The sequence below is a fragment of the Triturus cristatus genome, chromosome 3_2 (genome assembly GCF_964204655.1).
Source record: "Triturus cristatus chromosome 3_2, aTriCri1.1, whole genome shotgun sequence".
In the NCBI taxonomy this organism is placed as follows: Eukaryota; Metazoa; Chordata; class Amphibia; order Caudata; family Salamandridae; genus Triturus; species Triturus cristatus.
Window position 1 is genome coordinate 492,166,370 of NC_140584.1, and position 23,001 is coordinate 492,189,370.

At 49.0% G+C, this 23,001-nt stretch overlaps 1 protein-coding gene across 1 annotated transcript in view; it reads left to right on the forward strand.

The window, feature by feature from the left end:
- IPO7 (importin 7) overlaps nucleotides 1-23,001 on the forward strand; it is a 275,583-nt gene that overhangs the window by 179,426 nt on the left and 73,156 nt on the right. The window contains exons 21-22 of the mRNA XM_085648158.1: nucleotides 18,014-18,234; nucleotides 18,904-19,109. Coding sequence (XP_085504284.1) covers nucleotides 18,014-18,234; nucleotides 18,904-19,109 — 427 coding nt within the window. The remainder of the gene's footprint in view (nucleotides 1-18,013; nucleotides 18,235-18,903; nucleotides 19,110-23,001) is intronic.

A 23,001-nucleotide genomic window follows, 5' to 3' on the forward strand; every position in this document is an offset into this window, starting at 1 on the left:
CAAGCTTTTTCTTCAAGAGAAACTTGGGGTCTATAAAGAAAAGATCCAGACTAAATTGCCAAGTGTTAATAGTAATGTCTGGATCTCTTTTGAAGTACCAATAAGTTGTTCTTGGAGAAGGCTGCATTTGTTGTCACTAAATAAGTAGTTTGTAAGTTCACTGCAGCCTTACTCCTAACTTAGTGGAGTGTAAGACATTTGTTGTGCACACAAGCAGTAATAAATGACGCATGCATCAAAGGAGCTCCATACCAACTTTATGAAAATAAGCGTTGCTTAAGATTTATTTTAAGGCCAAGATCTTCGCAAAAAGGTAAGTATTGTTCGAGGCATATGAGCTGCAGATTGTACACTTAGCATAGATCGCCATCTGGTGTTGGGCCCGGATGTTTGCAGTTTGTTTTTCTTCTTGGACAGTCTTTGGAAGTCACGAGTTTGGTGACTCCTCCTTCGGTCCGTACTGCGCATGGGCTTCGGCTCCATCCTCAGATTGTTTTTTTCCGCCATCGGGCTCGGATGTGATACTTCGTGCTCCGGCTTCGAACTTCTACGGTTCCAGCCTCGACGGAAAATCCTCGTTTCTTCGAGTTTCTTCTTCTTCATCATCTTCATTTCTCGAAGCGGCACTTTCTCCATCCCGTACATCGGCACCGGCCTTCGGGCCCTCCTCGACTCCGGTCCCGGCCGATGGAAAGGACTCCGTTCAAAAAATGCCCAAAATTTCCCCACACCGACCTCCATCAGGTGTGTAATCTTTGCCTCTCTCCAGAACACGAGGCCAGAGACTGCCCCGCCTGTAAGTCTTTTCGATCGAAGAAAACCATCCGGGATCGAAAAGCTCGACGCACCATGGCGCACTCATCGTCTGCAGCTCCACCGGACATCTTCGGAGACGGCGCCGAAGCTTCGGGGCAAATACACACCCAGCAGGAGGAAGACGTCGTCAGCGCTTCCGAGGCCGACTACTCCGACGTGGAGGACATCACACCGGCGCAGCGGGTCGTGAGTACTGTGCCCCCTCCCACCCCCGCGCCCAAAACCAAAGAGACTCAGGTTACTCCCTCGCCTGCCGGCCTGGGCAAAACCAAGACCAAAGCTTCTATCACCCCACCTTCGGGCCCGGTGTCGAAGCCTCCAGTCTCACGGCAGCTCGGGATCGAGCCAGCCGACGCCCGGTGCCGAAAAACAGCATCCGGCACCGAAGAAAGTAATATCCAGCTCGACTCCGAAGCCACCAGTGCCGAAGCCTGGACTCTCGGTGCCGAACAAACACAAATCTGTCGGCACCGACGCTCCGGCGCCGAAAACTCCTTCGACGCCGAAAAAACCGGAGGCCCCAAAAAAGCATGGTGCACAGAAACCATCGAAGCCCTCGGTTCCGAAATCACCGGTGCCGACTGACGATTCGGCACCATTGGCTCTGTTTACACCAGACCCTTTACAAAAGACTCTGTCCAAAGATCCAAAGACTGGGCTATTGACTTTAATTATCAAGAAAAGACGCCTTGATACTCCGGCTCCTCCTCCACCGCCCAAACGGAAGGACTCTGCTACTTCTCCCCTCAGAGTGCCCTCCCCCACTACCCCCTCCCAGGTCTCCGCCACCTTTACCTCATTACTCTCCGACCCCGTCCCCAGATCCGGATGACGGGGACCCGGACAATTACCCGGCGGATGCCCCAATGGATCCCACTCCACCTGGGACCCCAGACCCATGGGAGGATTACAATAACCCTGATGTACCCGATATACCTCAGGACGACCTATACCCATCCAGGCCGTCTCCTCCAGAGGACTCCTTAGGGTTTCATCATTTAGTGCAGAGAGCAGCACACTACCATGGGGTGGACATGCACACTGAACCAGTGGAAGACGACTTCTTACTGGATACATTTGACATACAGGACAAATCCACATCTATTTTACCCATGCTTAAGGGTGTCACCAAGCATGCCGCAGAGGTGTTCAAAGACCCTGTCAGGGCCAGGGTACTAAACCCTAGAATAGAGAAAAAGTACAAGGCGGCACCCACAGACCCTGCATACATTAAGGGCCCTGCTCCCTTAGATTCCCTAGTTGTCTCTACAGCTAGAAAGCGGGCTAACTCACAGTCCTCAGGAGAAGCCCCACCGCCAGACAAGGAATCCAAACTCCTAGACTCGTCTGGCAAACGCACCGCCTCTCAAGCTGCAAACATGTGGCGCATTGCAAACACACAAGCGCTACTTGCGCGCTATGACAGAGCACACTACGACGAACTTGAGGCTCTTATGCAGCACCTTCCGGAGAAACACAAGCGTAGGGCTCATGAGCTAATACAGGAGGGTAAACTAATTACAAACACCTCCATTAAGTGTGCCCTCGATGCAGCCGACACTGCTTCTAGAGCCATAAATACCAGTGTCCTGCTTGGTCGCAATGCCTGGCTCAGGATCTCAGGGTTTAAGCCTGAAGTCCAGGCGTCCATACTCAATCACCCCTTTGACCAACAAACTCTCTTTGGGCCCAAGGTAGACGAAGCGTTGGAAAAGATGAAAAAGGACACCGACACAGCAAAGTCTATGGGGGCACTCCAAACACAAGCCTCTAAACGTTCCTTTCGACGCTCCTCCTTTCGTGGCACAGGCAGAGGCTTCTCCACCGATAGCACCTCTACCTCCTACAAATCCCCTCCTCAAAATACCTTTTCAAAGGGCAACCAAAGGGGTGGTTACAGAGGCAACAACAATAAGGGCAGGGGCAAAACTAACACCACCCGTTCTGCCACCCCGCCCACACAATGACTTCCCTCCGCTCCCCCCAGACCATTCCACTCCGGTCGGGGGCAGACTACAAAACTTTATCCACGCATGGGAGTCCATAACATCGGACAAATGGGTAACCCAAATCATTCGGTCAGGGTACTGTCTCAAGCTAACATCTACCCCACCCAATATCCCACCAAGGCACCGTCCAATGTCTCAAGAACATTCCACACTGCTCAAACAGGAGGTACTCTCCCTCCTCCAAAAACACGCTATAGAGCAGGTCCCCATCAATCAGCAAAATCTAGGGGTTTACTCCCTATATTTCTTAATACCAAAGAAAGACGGGACCCTCAGGCCCATTCTGGACCTCCGGCCTCTAAATGCCTACATACATTCAGACCATTTCCACATGGTCACCCTACAACAAGTCCTCCTGCTCCTCTGTCAGGGAGACTTTCTCACAACCTTGGATCTGAAAGACACATACTTTCACATTCCAATACACCCCTCTCACAGGAAATACCTCAGGTTCGTGGTGGACGGGCAACATTACCAATTCACGGTTCTCCCCTTCGGGGTCACCACCGCACCACGGGTGTTTACCAAATGCTTAGCGGTAGTAGCAGCACACCTCAGACGTCAACACATTCACGTCTTCCCTTACTTAGACGACTGGCTGATAAAAGCCGCGTCCTACCACCAATGCGTGCAGCATACAAACAGCACCATCCAACTGCTCCACCAGCTAGGCTTCACGGTGAACTACCAAAAGTCCCACCTCATACCATCTCACACAAAGCAATATCTCGGGGCCACTATAGACACCTCCAAAGGTATTGCCTATCCAAACTCAGCCAGAATCACAAGCATTCAAGCCTTACGCAAAACATTCCTTCCCCAACACTCTTCCAGCAAGAGTGTTCATGAAGCTCATAGGAATGATGGCGTCTTGCATCTTTATAGTGCCCCATGCAAGACTCCACATGCGTCCACTTCAAGAGTGCCTAGCACAACAGTGGAACCAGGCCCAGGGTCAGCTGACGGATCTGGTGTTGGTGGACGGCCGCACACATCACTCTCTGCAGTGGTGGAACACCACAAACCTTTCCAAAGGGCGGCCGTTCCTGGACCCGGTTCCTCAGGTGATTCGAACAGCGGACGCATCGCTCTCCGGCTGGGGAGTGCACCTCCTACACCTCACAATGCAAGGTCTATGGACGCCACAGCAAAAATCGCTCCACATCAACCATCTGGAGCTCTTGGCGATCTTTCTAGCCCTAAAATCTTTCCAAAAACAGATTTCGGGCAAAGCAGTCCTCATTCGCACAGACAACATGACTGCAATGTATTCTATCCAAAAACAGGGAGGGACACACTCTCCCCAGCTCTCCCGCTTAGCCCAGAGCATATGGAGATGGGCAATTCCCCAAAACATCTTTCTCCTGGCACAGCACGTTCCAGGCGTACAAAACACCATGGCAGATCTGCTCAGCAGACAAACGCAACAACTACACGAATGGGAACTGCATCCACAAGTTCTTCAGCCATTCTTCCAACAGTGGGGGCATCCTCAGATAGACCTCTTCGCCACCCACGAAAACAAAAAATGCCCAAGCTTCGCCGCCAGATACCCACACCCATTGTTCAAGGGCAATGCGATATGGATGAACTGGTCAGGCAGATTTGCATACGCCTTTCCACCTCTCCCACTAATTCCATTAGTGGTATGGAAGCTACAACAACACTCCCTCACACTCATTCTAGTAGCTCCGACATGGGCCAGGCAGCCGTGGTACACCACGCTACTACAACTGTCAGTGGTACCACATCAAAAACTGCACCTATCCCCATGCCTCCTAACCCAGAACCATGGAGAAATCAGGCACCCGGACCCAGCTCGGCTCAACCTGGCGATCTGGCTCCTGAAATCCTAGAATTCGGATACCTTAACCTTCCCCCTGATTGCATGAACATCATCATGGAAGCCAGACGTCCTACCACTAGAGCATGCCATGCCGCAAAGTGGAAAAGGTTTGTAATTTACTGCCGTAACAATACAATCAACCCTTTAGATGCATCCATACAGCACATCATATGCTATCTGCTCCATCTTCACAGGTGTAACGTGGCATATTCATCCATACGCCTACACCTAGCAGCGATCGCTGCTTATCTACAAAACAGACAGCATTTATCACTCTTCAGACTGCCCGCTATTAAAGCCTTCATGGAAGGCCTTAAACGAGTAATTCCTCCCAGGGCACCACCTTCCCCTGTATGGAATCTAAATTTAGTTCTTACACGACTAATGGGTCCGCCCTTCGAACCAATGCATAAATGCGAGCTACAGTTTCTCACCTGGAAAACAGCTTTTCTCGTAGCTATCACTTCCCTTAGAAGGGTTGGTGAAATACAAGCGTTCACTATACAGGAACCCTTCATACAAATACATCACAGCAAGGTCATACTTCGCACAAATCCGAAGTTCCTGCCCAAGGTCATTTCCCCCTTCCATCTCAATCAATCGGTGGAATTACCTGTCTTCTTCTCGCAACCTCAATCTGTTGCAGAAAGGGCCTTACACACACTCGATGTAAAAAGGGCCTTGCTATACTACATACAAAGAACGCAACCCTTCAGGAAGACTAAACAATTGTTCGTCTCCTTCTCTCCACCACATAAAGGCAACCCCATTTCTAAATCAGGGATAGCTAGGTGGATTGTAAAATGCATACAAATTTGCTATCAAAAGGCAAAAAGAACATTATCTGTTCCGCCTAAAGCCCATTCTACAAGAAAGTTAGGGGCTTCTATGGCCTTTCTAGGGAATATACCCTTAGATGACATCTGCAAAGCAGCCACATGGTCTACACCGCACACCTTCACAAAACATTACTGTGTAGATGTGCATTCCAAGCAGCAAGCTAGAGTGGGCCAGGCTGTACTAAAGACACTATTTCAAACCACTGCAACGGATACCGGTGGTCGCTGCTAAGGTTGGGTACTGCTATATAATCTATGCTAAGTGTACAATCTGCAGCTCATATGCCTCGAACGGAATATGCTACTTACCAGTATGCATCTGTTCTTGGCATGTAGAGCTGCAGAGTTGTACACGCCCACCCGCCTCCCCGGCTACCTGTATCCGTTCCAGTACATCTTATTTAGATACAACACACATGGGTTTCTCACTGTTATTACTACGCTCCATCATTTCCCTGTTGGCGAAAAACAATCTGAGGATGGAGCCGAAGCCCATGCGCAGTACGGACCGAAGGAGGAGTCACCAAACTCGTGACTTCCAAAGACTGTCCAAGAAGAAAAACAAACTACAAACATCCGGGCCCAACACCAGATGGCGATCTATGCTAAGTGTACAACTCTGCAGCTCTACATGCCAAGAACAGATGCATACTGGTAAGTAGCATATTCCTTTTAAATAGAAATTCTTGTCTTCAGTCTTTTATTTATTTTTCGGTGTGTGCCATTGATTGTCTGCAGTGGTGTCCCGCAAACAGGTTTTTAGGTGGAAACCGATCGTTTGAGCTTAGGGTCAGGGGGTAGAAGTACTCACTATCCGTTGCTTCTGTGCTGGCAGATGCATGGTAATCATCTTCCCACTTAGACGCTGACTGTGAATCGTGGATGGAAAGTGATTCCTCCTCTTCTTGCTGTATAACTGGCTCTATATATTGCACCAAAGTGAGGTACAGTGTGTATAGAGTAAGAGTCTGCAGAGGTTTGGCACAGGTTAAAGTTAGATCTAACCTTACTCTGTAAAGTGGTAGCTTGGTCGAGCAGTAAGGCAGTATGAGAGGACAGTGTAAAGCATTTGTTCTACACACTCAGTCCGCAAATGGTCTCACTCAAGAACTGAACTCTAGGCTTATTGTTTTGTATATAAAAAATATATAGTTATTTTAGAACCACAAGTAGGTATCAAAATACTTTCTCAGATTGAGATGCTTAAGTTAAATACTTTCAATAAGCAATATACTTTTAAATGTAATAGTTGTTGCTATAGGCAACACAAGTTAAACACAATTATAACATTGAGCTCAATGAGAAGTTTTAAGTAAATGCAATTTCAATTACTTTGCGTCTGATTTTCTTACTCTGGGTTGGATCCTATATTTCATCCATAGGGTACCTTTGACTGGTTACACTTGGAAATTCTTTTAAGTGTCGAGTTTTGAAACTGTAAAATATTCACTGCAAATCAGCTGATCAACGAAAACGAAATTACTCACCTGTTATCAGGAGAGATCCCAGTGCTGGATCTTGGTGCCCAGCACTGACCCTGAAAAGTAATCACAACTGTACTTACCAATAACTTGATTTTCCTCCATAGGATAACATTGCCTGTTTTTTGCCAGAAATTCTTCTAAGTGTCGATTTTTGAAACATACAAATATTCCTTAAAAATCGCCTGGGTAACAAACTATTTCTTGCAACTGTTTACTGGAAATGCACCAGGACTGAAACCAGGTTATCTGCTTTCAGGTAGGTACTCTACTGGCAGAGTTAAGTTTCTGGGCATAGACTCAGGGGTCTCCCGGGGTCAGGTAGGTACAGTTGGTACACCCTCCGCGGCACAGGGGCAGCCGGATGCAGAGAGTTGGGCCCAATGTTAGCCTATGGTGGGCAGGGGGCCTGTGGTTGGTGGCTGTTAGCAGGCAGGCCACGAGGCTGTGGGAGCTGGGCTCCTGGTCACTCCCACAGGGCAAGTGGGGAAGTAAGATAGGATAGATGATGCACTTCCAGGGGTACTCTGGCAGCAGGGTGCTTTTGAGCCGTCGGGCGCTCAATGTATTTCAATGGAGAAGCTGCAAGATGAACAAAGGCTGCAAGCTTGGGGACGGATATTGTTCAGGTGCGACCACCATTTCAAGAGGTAAGTTGGGAAGCTGTAGGTTAGGTAGGCACCCAGGAGCTGGGTGCAGGTTGGTCTTTTCGCATCAGGAAATATTACCATCTGCTGGTCGCGGTTGGATGGTCCTTGGTTCTGAGGCTGCCGGTGTCGGAGTGTCCTTGGGTGCTGGATTCTTGGTCACAGACACCCGGGGGGAGGGGGGGGTGACGTCCTTGTGGTCTTTGTTCACTCAGGCACACGCCGGGCTTGGCGGGTGCAGAGTGCGCTGGATTCACGGTTCCTGGCTTGGCACCAGGGGTTGCTGCTGCTTTGAGCAGAACCACTGCTCTTGGGAGTCCGTCTTTTAGAGGAGCAAGGTAGTCAGGTGCTCTGGGGTTTTTGAGGTTGCTGACCACTGGAGACGCCGGGATTTAGCAGGAGCAGGTTCGAGGGTCGACCGGCCTCTATGGCTGGAGCCAAGTCAGTTGGTGTCGTCCTCTTGTTGGCAGCTGCACGGCAGGTCTTCTTTCTTTAGGTCTCGCCTGACCCAGCGCTTGCGCTGGTCTGGCCGAGACTTTAAGTAAGGGCTTCAAAAAATGCTACAGCCGGCTACAGCTTGCAGTGCATGTGCGTGGGCGCGCACTTGAGCAGAGGTTCCATATGGCGTGATTATTGCTGCGCGCGCACATGCACTGCAAGCTGTGGCCGGCGGTAGCATTTTTGTCCCGCGATCACTTTCTTTTGGCCCCGCGGCATACTTTTCGCGCGCACTTGTTTGTGTTGTGGGACTTCTGGGAACCTTGATTACATTACAGCGTTGTACTGTTCACATCGCCTGACTCGCGCAAAGAATGTGCAGCCAGCCTTGTGTTTGCTTGGCTTTTGATATACAATGTTCACAGATGAACTCTGACCACTGATCTGCTGTAGGGTAGCTGAATGCCACGCTCCACATACAATAGACACGAGTACACAAGAGTGCACATTTGTTACTTCCTATTTGTATGCAATACAACGCTGCACTGTTTGTCCGCCACAACTGGGCTACTCACTCCATTTGCACAACAGGAGTGTATGTAAACATGTTCTGTTATGACAAGTTGGGTGAAAATTCACTATAGGCAGTAATTCATGGTTCGCAGGTTAACAGTTAGAAAGAAAAAAAAAGCAGATAGAATAGGTTAATCATGCCAAGGGGTATACCTTTCCCAAACTTCTTTTGGAAGCACTGGAAACCGGCATATTCAAGGCATATGAGCTGCAGATCACACAGTAAGGATAAGATCGCCATCTGGTGTTGGGCTTGGATGATTGCAGGTTGTTGTCTTCAGAAGAAGTCTTTGGTCACGAGATTGGTGACTCCTCCCCTGGACAACAGTGCGCATGGGCATCCGCTCCATCCTCAGATTGTTTTTTTCCCGCCATTGGGTTCGGATAAACTTTTTTCCGCTCCAGCAGAAAACTTATAGCAATCACTACAACTCTCACATTTCAAAACTCGACGTCGAAATCCATATCGGACAGACTCCGGACGCGGCTGATGGAAAGGACACCTTTTAAAAAATGCCCCCAATGTGGAGCAAAGTTTCCTCATAGCGATCACCACGAGGTCTGTAATTTGTGCCTTTCACCAGACCACAACGAATCCAGCTGTCCAGCCTGCGCCGCATTCCGTTAGAAGAAAACTATCCGGGACCGAAGAGCTCGACACCATATCATGGCCAAGCCGGTTCCGGAACCAGAAGACATCTTTGCACAGGATGTCCCTGACGACGACTCCGAAGATCTCCAGATCGTGTTCGAGGCAGACTATTCGGATCCGGGGCAGCCTGTGAGTACCAGCCCCCCTACCCCAACACCACCCAAAAAGACATTGGTCAAGACTCTGCCAGCTGGGCCCAGTCGCAATCCAAAAACTTCTTCAGAAGCCCCGCCCTCTGGCCCGGCTCCGAAGAAAAGTAAGCCTGCAGGTGGCTCGGGCTCGAGCAAACCTCATGTAATTGTGCCTATAATACCTTCGGCACCGAAGCAGACTCCGAGACCGAAATCTCCATCGGCCCCGAAACTTCACTCTGCACCGACGTCTCCACCGACACCGAAAAGCTCGTCTGCACCGAAAGGTCATTCGGCACCGAAAAATCCACCTGAACCGAAAAGTTCTTCGGCACCGAAAACATCCTCCATGCCAAAACAAGTCCATAAAGAACAAAAATCTAAATCCAATACAAAAAAGTCGGCGCCAAGGCCGCCTTCGGACAGTGAGGAACTCTTTCGGCCTGATCCAAAGCAAAAACAGATTTACATAAATCCGAAAACTGGACATGTCACAGCGGTGCCCTACAAGAAAAGGAAGCTGGACACAACACCTCCTCCAGCACCTCCAAAGAAGGACTGTGCCACTTCACCCATACGTCCTTCCTCTCCTACATTACCCCCTATTCCATCCCCCCCACCGCCTTCATCTCTACCATCTCCTTCTCACACACCACCGCCACAAGATGATGATGATTTAGGGGGAGACCCAGATTTCTTTACTTATCCCACTGATCCTACTGATCCCTTTACACTCCCGGACACAGCACCAGTGACTGGACTTACCCTATGCCTGATATGCCTGACCCCACTCCATATCCCTCAAAACCCTCCCCTCCTGATGACCATTTAGGGTTCGGTCAGCTTATAAACAGAGCAGCATCGTTTCATGGCGTCACCATGCACACGACACTCCTGAGGAGGATTTCCTACTCTACACTTTTGAGCAGTCGCAGAAGACAGTCCACATTCTACACATGATTAATGGAGTGATAAAGCATGCCACTGAGGTTTTTAAAGACCCTGTCAGGGCCAGGGTTCTCAACCCCAGAATAGAAAAAATACAGACCGGCGCCACAAGATCCTAAATACATCAAGGCGCAACTCCCCCTAGACTCACTAGTCGTATCAAATGCCAGAAAGCGGGCGAACTCCCAAACAACCGGAGACACGCCTCCTCCCGACAAAGTCTAAACTCTTGGAGGCTTCCGGCAAAAGGGTTGCCACACAAGCTGCTAACCACTGGCGTATTGCCAATACACAAGCCCTAAAGGCTCGTTATGATAGAGCCCATTATGATCAACTAGAGGATCTCTTGCAACACCTGCCTGAACCATACAAAACACAGGCCACTGACCTCATCCAAGAGGGCAAACTAATATCCAATGCCTCCATTAAATGTGCATTAGACGCAGCGGACACCGCCTCTATGGCAGTCAACACAAGTGTATTGCTTAGACGCCACGCATGGCTGCGCATTTACGGCTTCAAGCCAGATGTCCAAACCACCGTTCTTGCTCAACCCTTTAATCAGGAGCAACTATTCGGCCCTGCAGTAGACACTGCCCTAGAAAAAATGAAGAAAGTTAATGAGACTGCCAAATCTATGGGAGCATTGCAGTCTACTCAACCCAGAGGCTCCTTTCGTCGCTCCTTTTATAGAGGAGCTTCGAAAAATGTGGGAACAGACAACTCTTCCACCTTCAAAGCATCAGCTCAAACATCCCCTAACAGTATATTTTAGAGAAGGTTATCGGGGAAACAATACTAAAGGCAGAGGACTGGGCAACAACACCCGCATCTCTCCAGCCACCAAACAGTGACTTGCCACCACTCTCCTCCCCCCCGACCATTCCATTCCGGTCGGGGGAAGACTTCAACAGTTTCTACCTGTCTGGAATACCATCACTACAGACAGGTGGGTAAGACAAATTATCCAATCTGGCTACTGCCTCGAACTCATAAACCCGCCCCCAAACATACCACCCGGGCACCGTCCCATGACGTCTCACCACCTCACGCTCCTCAAACAAGAAATAGTTTTTGCTTCAAAAACACGCAATAGAATCTGTTCCACTACAACATCAGGGCACAGGAGTATATTCCCTATACTTCCTCATTCCCAAAAAGGACAAAACCTTAAGGCCCATACTGGACCTCAGACTACTAAACCAGTACATACAATCTGATCATTTCCAAATGATCACTCCCAACAGGTCCTTCCATTACTTCAACAAGTAGACTTCCTTGCCACATTAGACCTCAAGGACGCATATTTTCACATCCCTATGCATCACGCTCACAGGAAGTATCTACGATTCGTGGTAGTCTGTCAGCACTATTAGTTTACAGTTCTCCCATTTGGAGTAACAACTGCACCCAGGGTATTCACCAAATGCTTGGCAGTTGTGGCAGCATATCTCAGGGGACACTCTGCTTGAGTAGCTGAGCGCTCAATAAAACACCAGATAACATAACATGAAATCCATGTCTTCCCCTATCTGGACGATTGGCTCATAAAAGCCAATACTCTGGACAAATGCGTTCTCCACACCCACCGCACTATTCAAACCCTACACAACTTCGGATTTACCATCAACTATCCCAAATCTCAACTACAACCCTCCCAAGTACAACAATACCTGGGAGCCACCATAGACTCATCCAAAGCCGTAGCTTATCCCAGTACAGCCAGGATAGCCAACATACAAAGTCTCATCAAAACATTTCAAACACAACACTCTCTCCCCGCAAGAGTGTTCATGCAACTCTTAGGCATGATGGCGTCATGCATCTCCATAGTACCCTACGCACGCCTTCAAATGCGTCCCTTACAGGAATGTCTAGCACAACAGTGGAACCAGGCCCACGGACAACTAACCGATCTGGTGTTGGTGGACAGCTGCTCACTTCACTAGCTGAAATGGTGGAACACAATCAACCTGTCCAAAGGGCGGACGTTAGAGCCTCTTCCACAAGTTGTGCTGACCACCGACGCAGCTCTCACAGGGTGGGGAGCCCACCTCCTTCAACACACCACTCAGGTCAGGTGGACCACTCAACAAACTGCTCCACATCAATCACCTAGAACTTCAAGCGGTGTTCCTAGCACTGAAATCCTTCCAAGTGCACCTACAAAACAAGACTGTCCTCATCCTCACAGACAACATGACCACAATGTATTACATACAGAAACAAGGAGGGACACATTCTCTACAACTGGCGCAACAAATCTGGAGATGGGCAACTCCCCAAAACATCTACTTGCTAGCAGAACACCTCCCAGGGGTTCAGAACCAGGTGGCCGACTTCTTAAGTCGCCACACACAGCAGATACACGAATGGGAACTACACCCCAAAGTCTTACTCCCATTCTTCCAAAAGTGGGGACAACCAGACATAGACCTGTTCGCCACACAAGAAAATGCGAAATGCCCAACCTTCGCCGCCAGGTTCCCACACCCACAGTCAAAGGGCAATGCAATATGGATGAACTGGTCAGGCAGATTTGCGTACGCTTTTCCGCCTCTCCCACTCATTCCATTTGTGGTACGCAAACAAACAGTCGCTGACACTCATCCTAGTTGCTCCCACTTGGGCACGTCAACCCTGGTTCACCACACTTTTGGAACTATCGCTAGTTCCACATCAAACTGCATCTCTCCCCAGATCTTTTAACCCAGAACCATGGAGAAATCAGACACCCAGATCCTCAAACACTGAACTTGGCAATCTGGCTCCTGAAGTCTTCGAGTTCGGGTACCTTAACCTTCCTCCAGACTGTATGAATATCATTAAAGAAGCCAGAAGACCTACTACTAGGGCATGATATGCTGCAAAATGGAAACTATTTGCCATTTACTGCGCTAACAATGACACACAACCACTGGATGCTTCCATCCAAAACATTTGCTATTTACTACACTTGCAAAGATGCAATTTAGCGTATACCTCTATACGTCTACATCTAGCGGCATTAGCAGCCTATTTGCAAAATAGACAACACCTGTCCCTCTTTAAGGTACCAGCCATTAAAGCATTTATGGAGGGTCTTAAAAGAATTATTCCTCCAAGGTTACCACCTTCCCCGGTGTGGAACCTTAATATTGTTCTAACAAGGCTCATGGGTCCCCCATTTGAACCAATGCACAAATGCGAACTGCAGTTCCTAACATGGAAAGTGGCTTTCCTCATCGCAATCACATCACTGCGAAGAGTAAGTGAAATACAAGCCTTAACTCTCGACGAACCCTTCCTACAACTACATCGGAACAAAGTGGTTCTTGGGACGAATCCAAAATTCCTCCCTAAAGTCATTTCCCCTTTCCATCTAAACCAGTCAGTCGAACTGCCAGTCTTCTTCCCTAATCCAGACTCAGTAGCTGAGAGGGCACTTCATACCTTAGATGTTAAGAGAGCCTTGCTGTATTACATCGACAGAACCAAACCTTTTCGGAAAACCAAGCAACTGTTTGCTGCTTTCGCTCCACCACATAAAGGCGATCCTATTTCCAAATCAGGTATCGCCAGGTGGATAGTCAAATGTATCCAAATATGTTACCAAAAAGATAAACGTACTCTTACCTTTCCCCCTAGGGCGCACTCCACGCGTAAAATAGGGGCTTCTATGGCATTCTTGGGGAATATCCCCTTAGACATTTGCAAAGCAGCCACATGGTCTACTAAACACACCTTCACTAAGCATTACTGTGTTGATGTGCAATCAAAACAAGCTTCAGTAGGCCAAGCTGTCCTAAACTCTATTCCAAACTGCTGCAACTGATACAGGTGACCACCGCTAGGGGAGACACTGATATATAGTCAATCCTTAGTGTGTGATCTGCAGCTCATATGCCTCTAACGGAATATGCTACTTACCAGCATGCATCTGTTCTTGGCATGTAGAGCTGCAGAGCCACACACGCCCACCTGCCTCCCCGGGACCTGTATCCGTTCCAGCATTGTCTTAGACACTACACATGGACATACTTTCTCTTTACTTCGTATACACCATCATTTCCCATCATGGCGAAAAACAATCTGAGGATGGAGTGGATGCCCATGCGCACTGTTGTCCAGGGGAGGAGTCACCAATCTCGTGACCAAAGACTTCTTCCGAAGACAACAACCTGCAATCATCCAAGCCCAACACCAGATGGCGATCTTATCCTTAGTGTGTGGCTCTGCAGCTCTACATGCCAAGAACAGATGCATACTGGTAAGTAGCATATTCCTTATTTTACTCTGTACAGTAATAAAGGTTAGGCGAACCTCCCACTTTGTAAGAACACAACTAATTTTTGGAGAAATTATGTTTTTAAAACTTATCTTTGCATGGAAAGAGCTTCCTTATTTCATGCAGGATTGGATGCGGACTTTAACTTGCTCAAACTCATTTGACGCACTGCTGTATCACAGCAGTAGCGCTATGAAGTTACAGAAGCACTGTATAAAACACTCCATGAGCATGTTGAGGGGTCTGCAGCCTGTGTAAGATTCCTAGCACGCATCAGTGTCTGGGGGTGCCTAACCCATTAACACAAGCCTGACAGCCACTGATTTGGCTGACTTCCAGCACACTGTGGCAAATGTGCGGTTAGTAATGTGACTAATGTTCCTGACGGCCGAGCCGCTAAAGATATATTGGAGACAGCCCAGCGAAGACCTGCCAAAAGGGCGCGGTGTCAGTCTGCGTCATAACTCTCAGGAAGAAAGATGTAAGGAATTAAATCTTCATATTCTAGGAAAAACGTGAGAAGGAATGAAACTGACTCTCTCGGCTACTTGTGCCGTCTGTCACCATTTTTCTCTGCTCTATGCCGTCCTCCTGCTTGCCAATGTTACTTTCCCTCTGCTTCGTTACTGTCCGTTTTTACTCTCTTCGCAGTTCCTGTCCTCATTTACTTGTTGCTCCCTTCATTCACTCTTTCCCAGCTTCCCAACTCTTCCTTGTTACTCTTTTGCTCAGTTACTCCCTCTCCCTCGCATTTACAGTCTCACAATGTCACTCTTACTCCTCTCTTCGTCCTGGGTCACACCCCCCACCCGTCACTCAAGCGCTTTCCCTTTACCCTGTTTTTACTATCCCAGAGTTCTCTTGCACGAGATGTGAAATGCCGAGTGCTGAACTCGTGAAATCAATGCTATCGAAGTTAATGTCTGGGCCCCATCTTTGGGCGTGGGCTGTTGGCCCAGCTACCCCTTCACGCACTTGCTGCTTTCGCTGGCTGATAAACGTCGATTGTGGCTAGCCTGAAACAGCAACTCTCCCTACTTGTACCCGACTGACTCAAGCGAGGCACATTTTGGCCAGTGTTTATACTTCAAACGTGTGATTACACTATGGGCAGCACGCCTAGATTGAGTGAAGATATTCAGGCAGAGCAAATCTAATCACACATGCCGCGTCTACACCGAACTCTGCAATGGGCTCCCTTGTGGTGGAAGGGGAGGGTCATGAGCCGGAGAGGGGGGGTCCAGCGCCCTATTTTGATGTTCCCCGTTTGGTGATCACAAATGGAGAGAATGGCACGCATTACACCCAGGGTTACTAGGCTTATAGATGAGGCAAACTATGGAAAAGTAGTCTGCCACCCGTCACAACAGAGGTTATCGAACAAGCATTGGCATAGCCAATAGGTCTCGCCTTTGGGGCCTTATAAGTGTTTAGCCATGCAACAGTTGATGTTACAGGAAGGATATTGTGCTGCATAACTAAATACTTATAAGGCCCCAAAGGCCAGACCTATTGGCTATGCCAATGCTTGTCTTGTTCTTCCTTCTTGTTTCGGATACAGGATCCCTCAATACTAAATTTAGGGGCGTTACAAGTAGGTAGAGTTCAGGGACAAATGGGTCCCTTCCCTGGGGTGGGTACACCCCCTAGCCTGCAACACTCCAGTGGGAGGGGGGCCGGAGCCCAGTCCTGATTGGATAGGGCTCCCCATCCTCAAGATGGCGAGAGCCTGGAGTTGTGCTTCACCTTGCCTCCCCCACCTGAGGGGTGGGGTTGGCAGAGTCTGGCACACCCCCTTTCCTCACTTAGCTTTTCCTGCCAGAGTGGGGGGTCAGAACCGGTGGGGGCCAGTTGCTGAGTACAGCAAGTGGCCTGGAGAAGCTCACAAAGGCTGCATGCCTTTGAAGCTTCCCCTGCCCATCCTGGGGGAGACCTAGCACCTTGCCTAGGATGTGCATTGTTGCAGACTCACGAGAGCGGATAGCTCTCTACCCAGGGGTCCAGCAACAGGTCTGCTTGGTGGCAGCCTCTCCGGCAGGATGCTGGTTGTAGGTTAGGTTCAGGGGGCAAATCGAAGTTGCCTTCAGCAAAAAGTGGGGGCATACCATGCAAGAAAGATGGCCCTTTCACAGTGTGTGCCAGGGTACAGGGCCTCTAAGGGTGGCACAATTGGTGCTGCAGCCCTTGGAAGCCTTCTCTGGTCAGTGCCCTGGGTACATGGGGTACCACTTACCAGGGACCTACCTGTGGCCAGAGCTGTCAATTGGCGTTTGTTTTGGGGAAAGAACACAGGCCCTGGGGTGTTGATTGGCAGGGCCCCAGAGCACAAAGTCAAAGAGCATCAGTAGTCTGGCAACAAAAAAGGGGGGGGGGGGGGAGTTTTACTGCAACAGAAACACACTTTCTCACTCTTGCGTACTGGAAGAACAGGTAAGCCTACGATGTTCCACACATATTCAGTCCTCTCGCACGTCTGTCCCGAATAGTCTTTTTGGACCAAAAGGATTTGCAGGCCTCACAGGTGTCTTCTCGATCGGATGAGGCATAAGTTACAAACAGGATGTTGGTCGGTGTGAGGGTATTTGCAGTGACACTTCGAACAGAAACGGAACCGTGGGTCTTGCATTAGTCTAACATTCTCCAAGAGTGTTGGAAATGGAGAAGTTTTACCCATCCAGGTGCAGCACGTAAGCTGATGAATCAAACCGAAGCCCTGCTACGGAAAGTGCGTATGGGACGCAATTGTATACTGATCTAAACAATACAGTTGAAAGATAGGGGAACAAAGGGAGTCCGAAGAGTGTTGAACCGAAGTGCAAGATGCTACATCCACACCCATTGGTGGAAAAACATTCTGAAGATGGGGTCTATGACCATGCGCATTATTACCAAGAGAGGTGTCTCAGCCTTGTGACCCCCAAAACTTCTTGGCACAAACCTTGTAATCCGAGCTCAACACTAGATGGCGGACTTATGCAAAGCATGTGAATCTACAGCTCTACATGCCGACTACTAATGCTTACAGGGTAAGTAACCTAATCCTTTCCATGCTCATATCATAACTGTTGCAGAATTGTTTTTTTTTTTTTGTTTTTTATTTGTAGTGTTTGTGAAGGGATTTATTGTAATTTATTCCTCGAGTGTCATGTCTGCAACACATTTACCTCTTGGATTTTTTTGTTTTTGTATTAGTTTATTTATGCATAAACAATCTATTTTGAAAAATGTATTTTGAAGCAAGTTTTTTTAACTTGCTTACTCTTGTAGCAAAATTCTTAGCCTTCAGAGGCTCTAGCTCTGACCTTTCTCGAGGTGTATGTTCAAGATGTTAATGATAACAATATGATTTTCTGTTCCTTGTTGCAGTGCATACCCTTATTCGTGGAAGCTGCTTTAGAGCGATTGACACGAGAAGTAAAGACGAGCGAACTCAGAACAATGTGTCTGCAGGTTGCCATTGCTGCGTTGTACTACAATCCAATTCTACTCGTAAACACCTTGGAAAATCTTCGTTTCCCCAACAATGTTGAGCCGGTTACCAATCATTTTATCACACAGTGGCTTAACGATGTAGATTGCTTCTTAGGGTATGTGGTGTCATTTGTGGACAATGTAAAATCATTGTAACATGCTTACTCTAGGCAAAAAGTCTTAGTCCAAAGTGGGAGAAAAGATCAGTTGGGAATATGTAGTAAGTTTGAGTCTATACCTCAGTATGCAAATGCCTTTGAACTTTTTTTCGTACGTCTTTCACACTTTTTTTTTTTTTTTGTGGCATTAGTCACTTAGGGCCCCAATTGTATAAATGAATGTTTGCTAGATTGTATCACCGAATATGTAATGTGTTAGTCTTACCACTATTAAGAGACATGCAGTATGAATGTGTACTAACACCTCCAGTTCTGTACACAAGCACACTCCACAATATGCCATCAGACTCATGATAGAACCACTCTGTTTTTGTAACCCTATCGCCCCATACATAACCCACCAGCACTTTTGCTCAGTTGCTTTAATTGCTGGCATTTCAGACTAATGCAGACCAGCATGCCTTGGCTTAAGTGTCCTTTAGCAATTGCTTCCAACCACCATGCCTTAAGGAATATCATTGCTTGCTGCTAAGGGGAAAGCGGTCAGTAATGTCACATTGATCAGCAGGAACAGCACCTAAAACACCGAAGCTGCATATGAAGAAATGTTTATAGTTCATACAGTGAAAAGCGTTTAATTGGTTATCACTTATTTTTGTTTTCCAGGCTGCATGATAGAAAGATGTGCGTCCTTGGACTTTGTGCTCTTATTGATCTAGAGCAGAGACCACAAGTTTTAAATCAAATTTCTGGTCAGATACTGCCAGCTTTTCTTCTTTTATTTAATGGTTTGAAGAGAGCCTATGCCTGCCATGCAGAGCACGAAAATGAGAGTGATGAAGATGAGGATGGTGAAGAAGATGACGAAGCTGGTAGGTGTTTATGAAGGGACATGACTAAAACACAATCTGGTCCTAACCACTGCAAGTTTGCACTCTTCAAGCTTTAATTTGAATTTCGTAAACATCATTTTATACCTTTAATTTAACATACGTAGCATGTGTGGATTTAGAAACTTATGTATGCTCCACAGTCTCCTGCCATCTGATATGGGGCTTGGATTGCAACATTTTTTATTTCTTTCTTTAAAGAAGTCAAGAAATATAGCGACTCCTTTATTTGGTAATGCGCATCGGCTCCAATGTTGAATAACCCTCCTCCCCAATCAAGTTCAGACTTGTACCAATCAGGCTCACTGTTCGGCAGCTAATGGCACTAGTGCCCTGCCTTCAGTTTTGCAGAGTGAATCTTTCTGGATTCACTATGCTGTGCATTATTCCGCGATCTTGTGGTTGGGTCCGGATTCGTAGTCTTTTCTTTGTTTTTTTTTTTGGTTTTTTTCCGTAGCCCAGGTGGGCGTCGACGTACACCATTTGGTGCACCTCCCGTGACTTCGTCGTACTTCCTGCGGAAGTCCCACCTTTGGGGCGCCATCTTCAGATTCTTTTTTCCGCCGTTGGGTCTGGATCGTCATCGGGAAGCTCCAGAATTACACTCGAAGGAAGAAGGAAGAAAAGCGAGTTTCGTCGATAGAAACACTAGAAGATATCAGGAAAGGAAAAGATTTCATCAGGAGCGCGAAGAAAGAAGGACCAGCGCCTTTCTTATTCGACGGCCTTGGAGAATGCACGCTCAGGGACCCTGAGCGCAATGGACAAGACGCCATTCAAGTTCTGCCCAAACTGCCACCACAAGTTCGCGCAGAAAGACCAGCATCCGGTCTGCAACCTCTGCCTACCGGTCGATCACCAGAGTATCGACTGCAACGCCTGCTCAGCCTTCGCGCCGAAGACACTCAGGGTGAGAGAGCGGCAGAGAAGGGCCAACGCCAGCATGGATGGCAAGGGGAAGCCCCCGACGCTGTACGCTCTGGGCCTCTCCTCGGACGACGAGGACAACGACGCCGAGACAGCCGAAAACTTCACGGTCGTAGAGACCGACAAGAAAAAAGAAGACGAGGTAAGAGAATCGTCGAGCGCGAAACAAAGTACCTCGACAACACGAGGGTGACTCGAGAAAATCTGAGTCAAAGTCCACAAAGGGAGCCCCGGCGCCGAAAACTTCGACGTCCAAAGGGGGAACCACGGACAAGAGGCCGAGCGGATCCTTAGATAAGGACTCCCTGGTGCCGAAAGACGCCGAAAGGCAAGGGTCGTCGAAAGCATCCCATGAAACGGGCCGATCGACGCAGAAAGAACTTTCGACGTCGACGCAAGTTTCATCGAAAAGAACCGCGGTCGACGCCGAAAGCATCTCCGAGATGGAGAAAAAGAAGAGGCGGCTCGAGGCCGAAATGGAGAACATCCTTCAAAGAAAGAAGGAGTTCGACGCCAGAATGAAGGAATTCAAGATTCCAACGGTTCCATCAGCGGACGTCGAGGAGGTCGAAGACGAGTTCGACGCCGAATGGCTGACAAGGGAACTCTAAGAGGAAGAAGAGCCCTATTATGAGGGAGAAGCCGAGGAAGAAGACCAACGGTCGTTCTACGAATCGGCGGCATCTGCCAGCAACGACTTCGAATGGCACGATCTCGACACCGAAAACCCGGAGGAGCCCGTGGACACGTACCCTTCGAGGCCTTCGCCACCCGACAACATCGGGGTCTACAATATGGTGGTCAGGAGCGCAGCAATGGCCTTCGGCGTCAAACTCGATGAGGAGAAACCGAAAGCCGATGTTCGAGGCATATGAGCTGCAGATTGTACACTTAGCATAGGTCGCCATCTGGTGTAGGGCCCGGATGTTTGCAGTTTGTTTTTCTTCTTGGACAGTCTTTGGAAGTCACGAGTTTGGTGACTCCTCCTTCGGTCCGTACTGCGCATGGGCTTCGGCTCCATCCTCAGATTGTTTTTTTCCGCCATCGGGCTCGGATGTGATACTTCGTGCTCCGGCTTCGAACTTCTACGGTTCCAGCCTCGACGGAAAATCCTCGTTTCTTCGAGTTTCTTCATCATCTTCATTTCTCGAAGCGGCACTTTCTCCATCCCGTACATCGGCACCGGCCTTCGGGCCCTCCTCAACTCCGGTCCCGGCCGATGGAAAGGACTCCGTTCAAAAAGTGCCCAAAATGTGGGTCTAAATTTCCCCACACCGACCTCCATCAGGTGTGTAACCTTTGCCTCTCTCCGGAACACGAGGCCAGAGACTGCCCCGCCTGCAAGTCTTTTCGATCGAAGAAGACCATCCGAGATCGAAGAGCTCGACGCACCATGGCGCACTCATCCTCTGCAGCTCCACCGGACATCTTCGGAGACTACGCCGAAGCTTCGGGGCAAACACACACCGAGCAGGAGGAAGACGTCGTCAGCGCTTCCGAGGCCGACGACTCCGACGTGGAGGACATTACACCAGCGCAGCGGGCCGTGAGTACTGTGCCCCCTCCCACCCCCACGCCGAAAACCAAAGAGACTCAGGTTACTCCCTCGCCTGCCGGCCTGGGCAAAACCAAAACTTCGATCACCCCACCTTCGGGCCCGGTGTCGAAGCTCCCAAAGTCTCATGGCAGCTCGGGATCGAGCCAGCCAACACCCGGTGCCGAAAAACAGCATCCGGCACCGAAGACTGCAAAATCCAGCTCGACTCCGAAACCACCGGTGCCGAAGCCTGGACACTCGGTGCCGACCAAACACAAATCCGTCGGCACCGATGCTCCGGCGCCGAAACATCATTCGACGCCGAAACACCCGGAGACCTCAAAAAAGCATGGCGCACACAGACCATCGAAACCCCCGGTTCCGAAATCACCGGTGCCGACAGACGACTCGACACCATTGGCTCTGTTTACACCAGACCCTTTACAAAAGACTTTGTCCAAAGACTGGGCTTTTGACTTTAACTACCAAGAAAAGACGCCTTGATGCTCCGGCTCCTCCTCCTCCACCCAAAAGGAAGGACTCTGCTACTTCTCCCCTCAGAGTGCCCTCCCCACCACCGCCTCCCCTACCCCCTCCACCGCCTCCACCTCACAGGTCTCCGCCACCTGTACCTCACTACGATCCGTCCCCATCCCCAGATCCGGATGATGGGGATCCGGACAATTACCCGGCGGACGCCCCAATGGATCCCACTCCACCAGGGACCCCAGATCCATGGGAGGATTACAATAACCCTGATATACCCAATGTACCTCAGGATGACCTATACCCATCAAGACCGTCTCCTCCAGAGGACTCCTCAGGGTTTCACCATTTAGTGCAGAGAGCAGCACACTACCACGGGGTGGACATGCACAGTGAACCAGTAGAAGAAGACTTCCTACTGGATACATTTGATATACAAGACAAATCCACTTCCATTTTACCCATGCTTAAGGGTGTCACCAAGCACGCTACAGAGGTGTTCAAAGACCCTGTCAGAGCCAGAGTACTGAACCCTAGAATAGAGAAGAAGTATAAGGCGGCACCCACAGACCCTGCTTACATCAAGGGCCCTGCTCCCCTAGATTCCCTAGTTGTCTCCACAGCTAGAAAGCGGGCTAACTCCCAATCCTCAGGAGATGCCCCACCGCCAGACAAAGAATCTAAACTTCTGGACGCGCCTGGTAAACGCACCGCCTCCCAAGCTGCAAACATGTGGCGCATTGCAAACACACAAGCACTGCTTGCGCGATATGATAGAGCACACTATGACGAACTAGAGGCTCTTATGCAGCACCTTCCAGAAAAATACAAGCACAAGGCTCATGACCTGATACAGGAGGGTAAACTAATTACAAACACCTCCATTAAGTGTGCCCTCGATGCAGCCGACACTGCTTCTAGGGC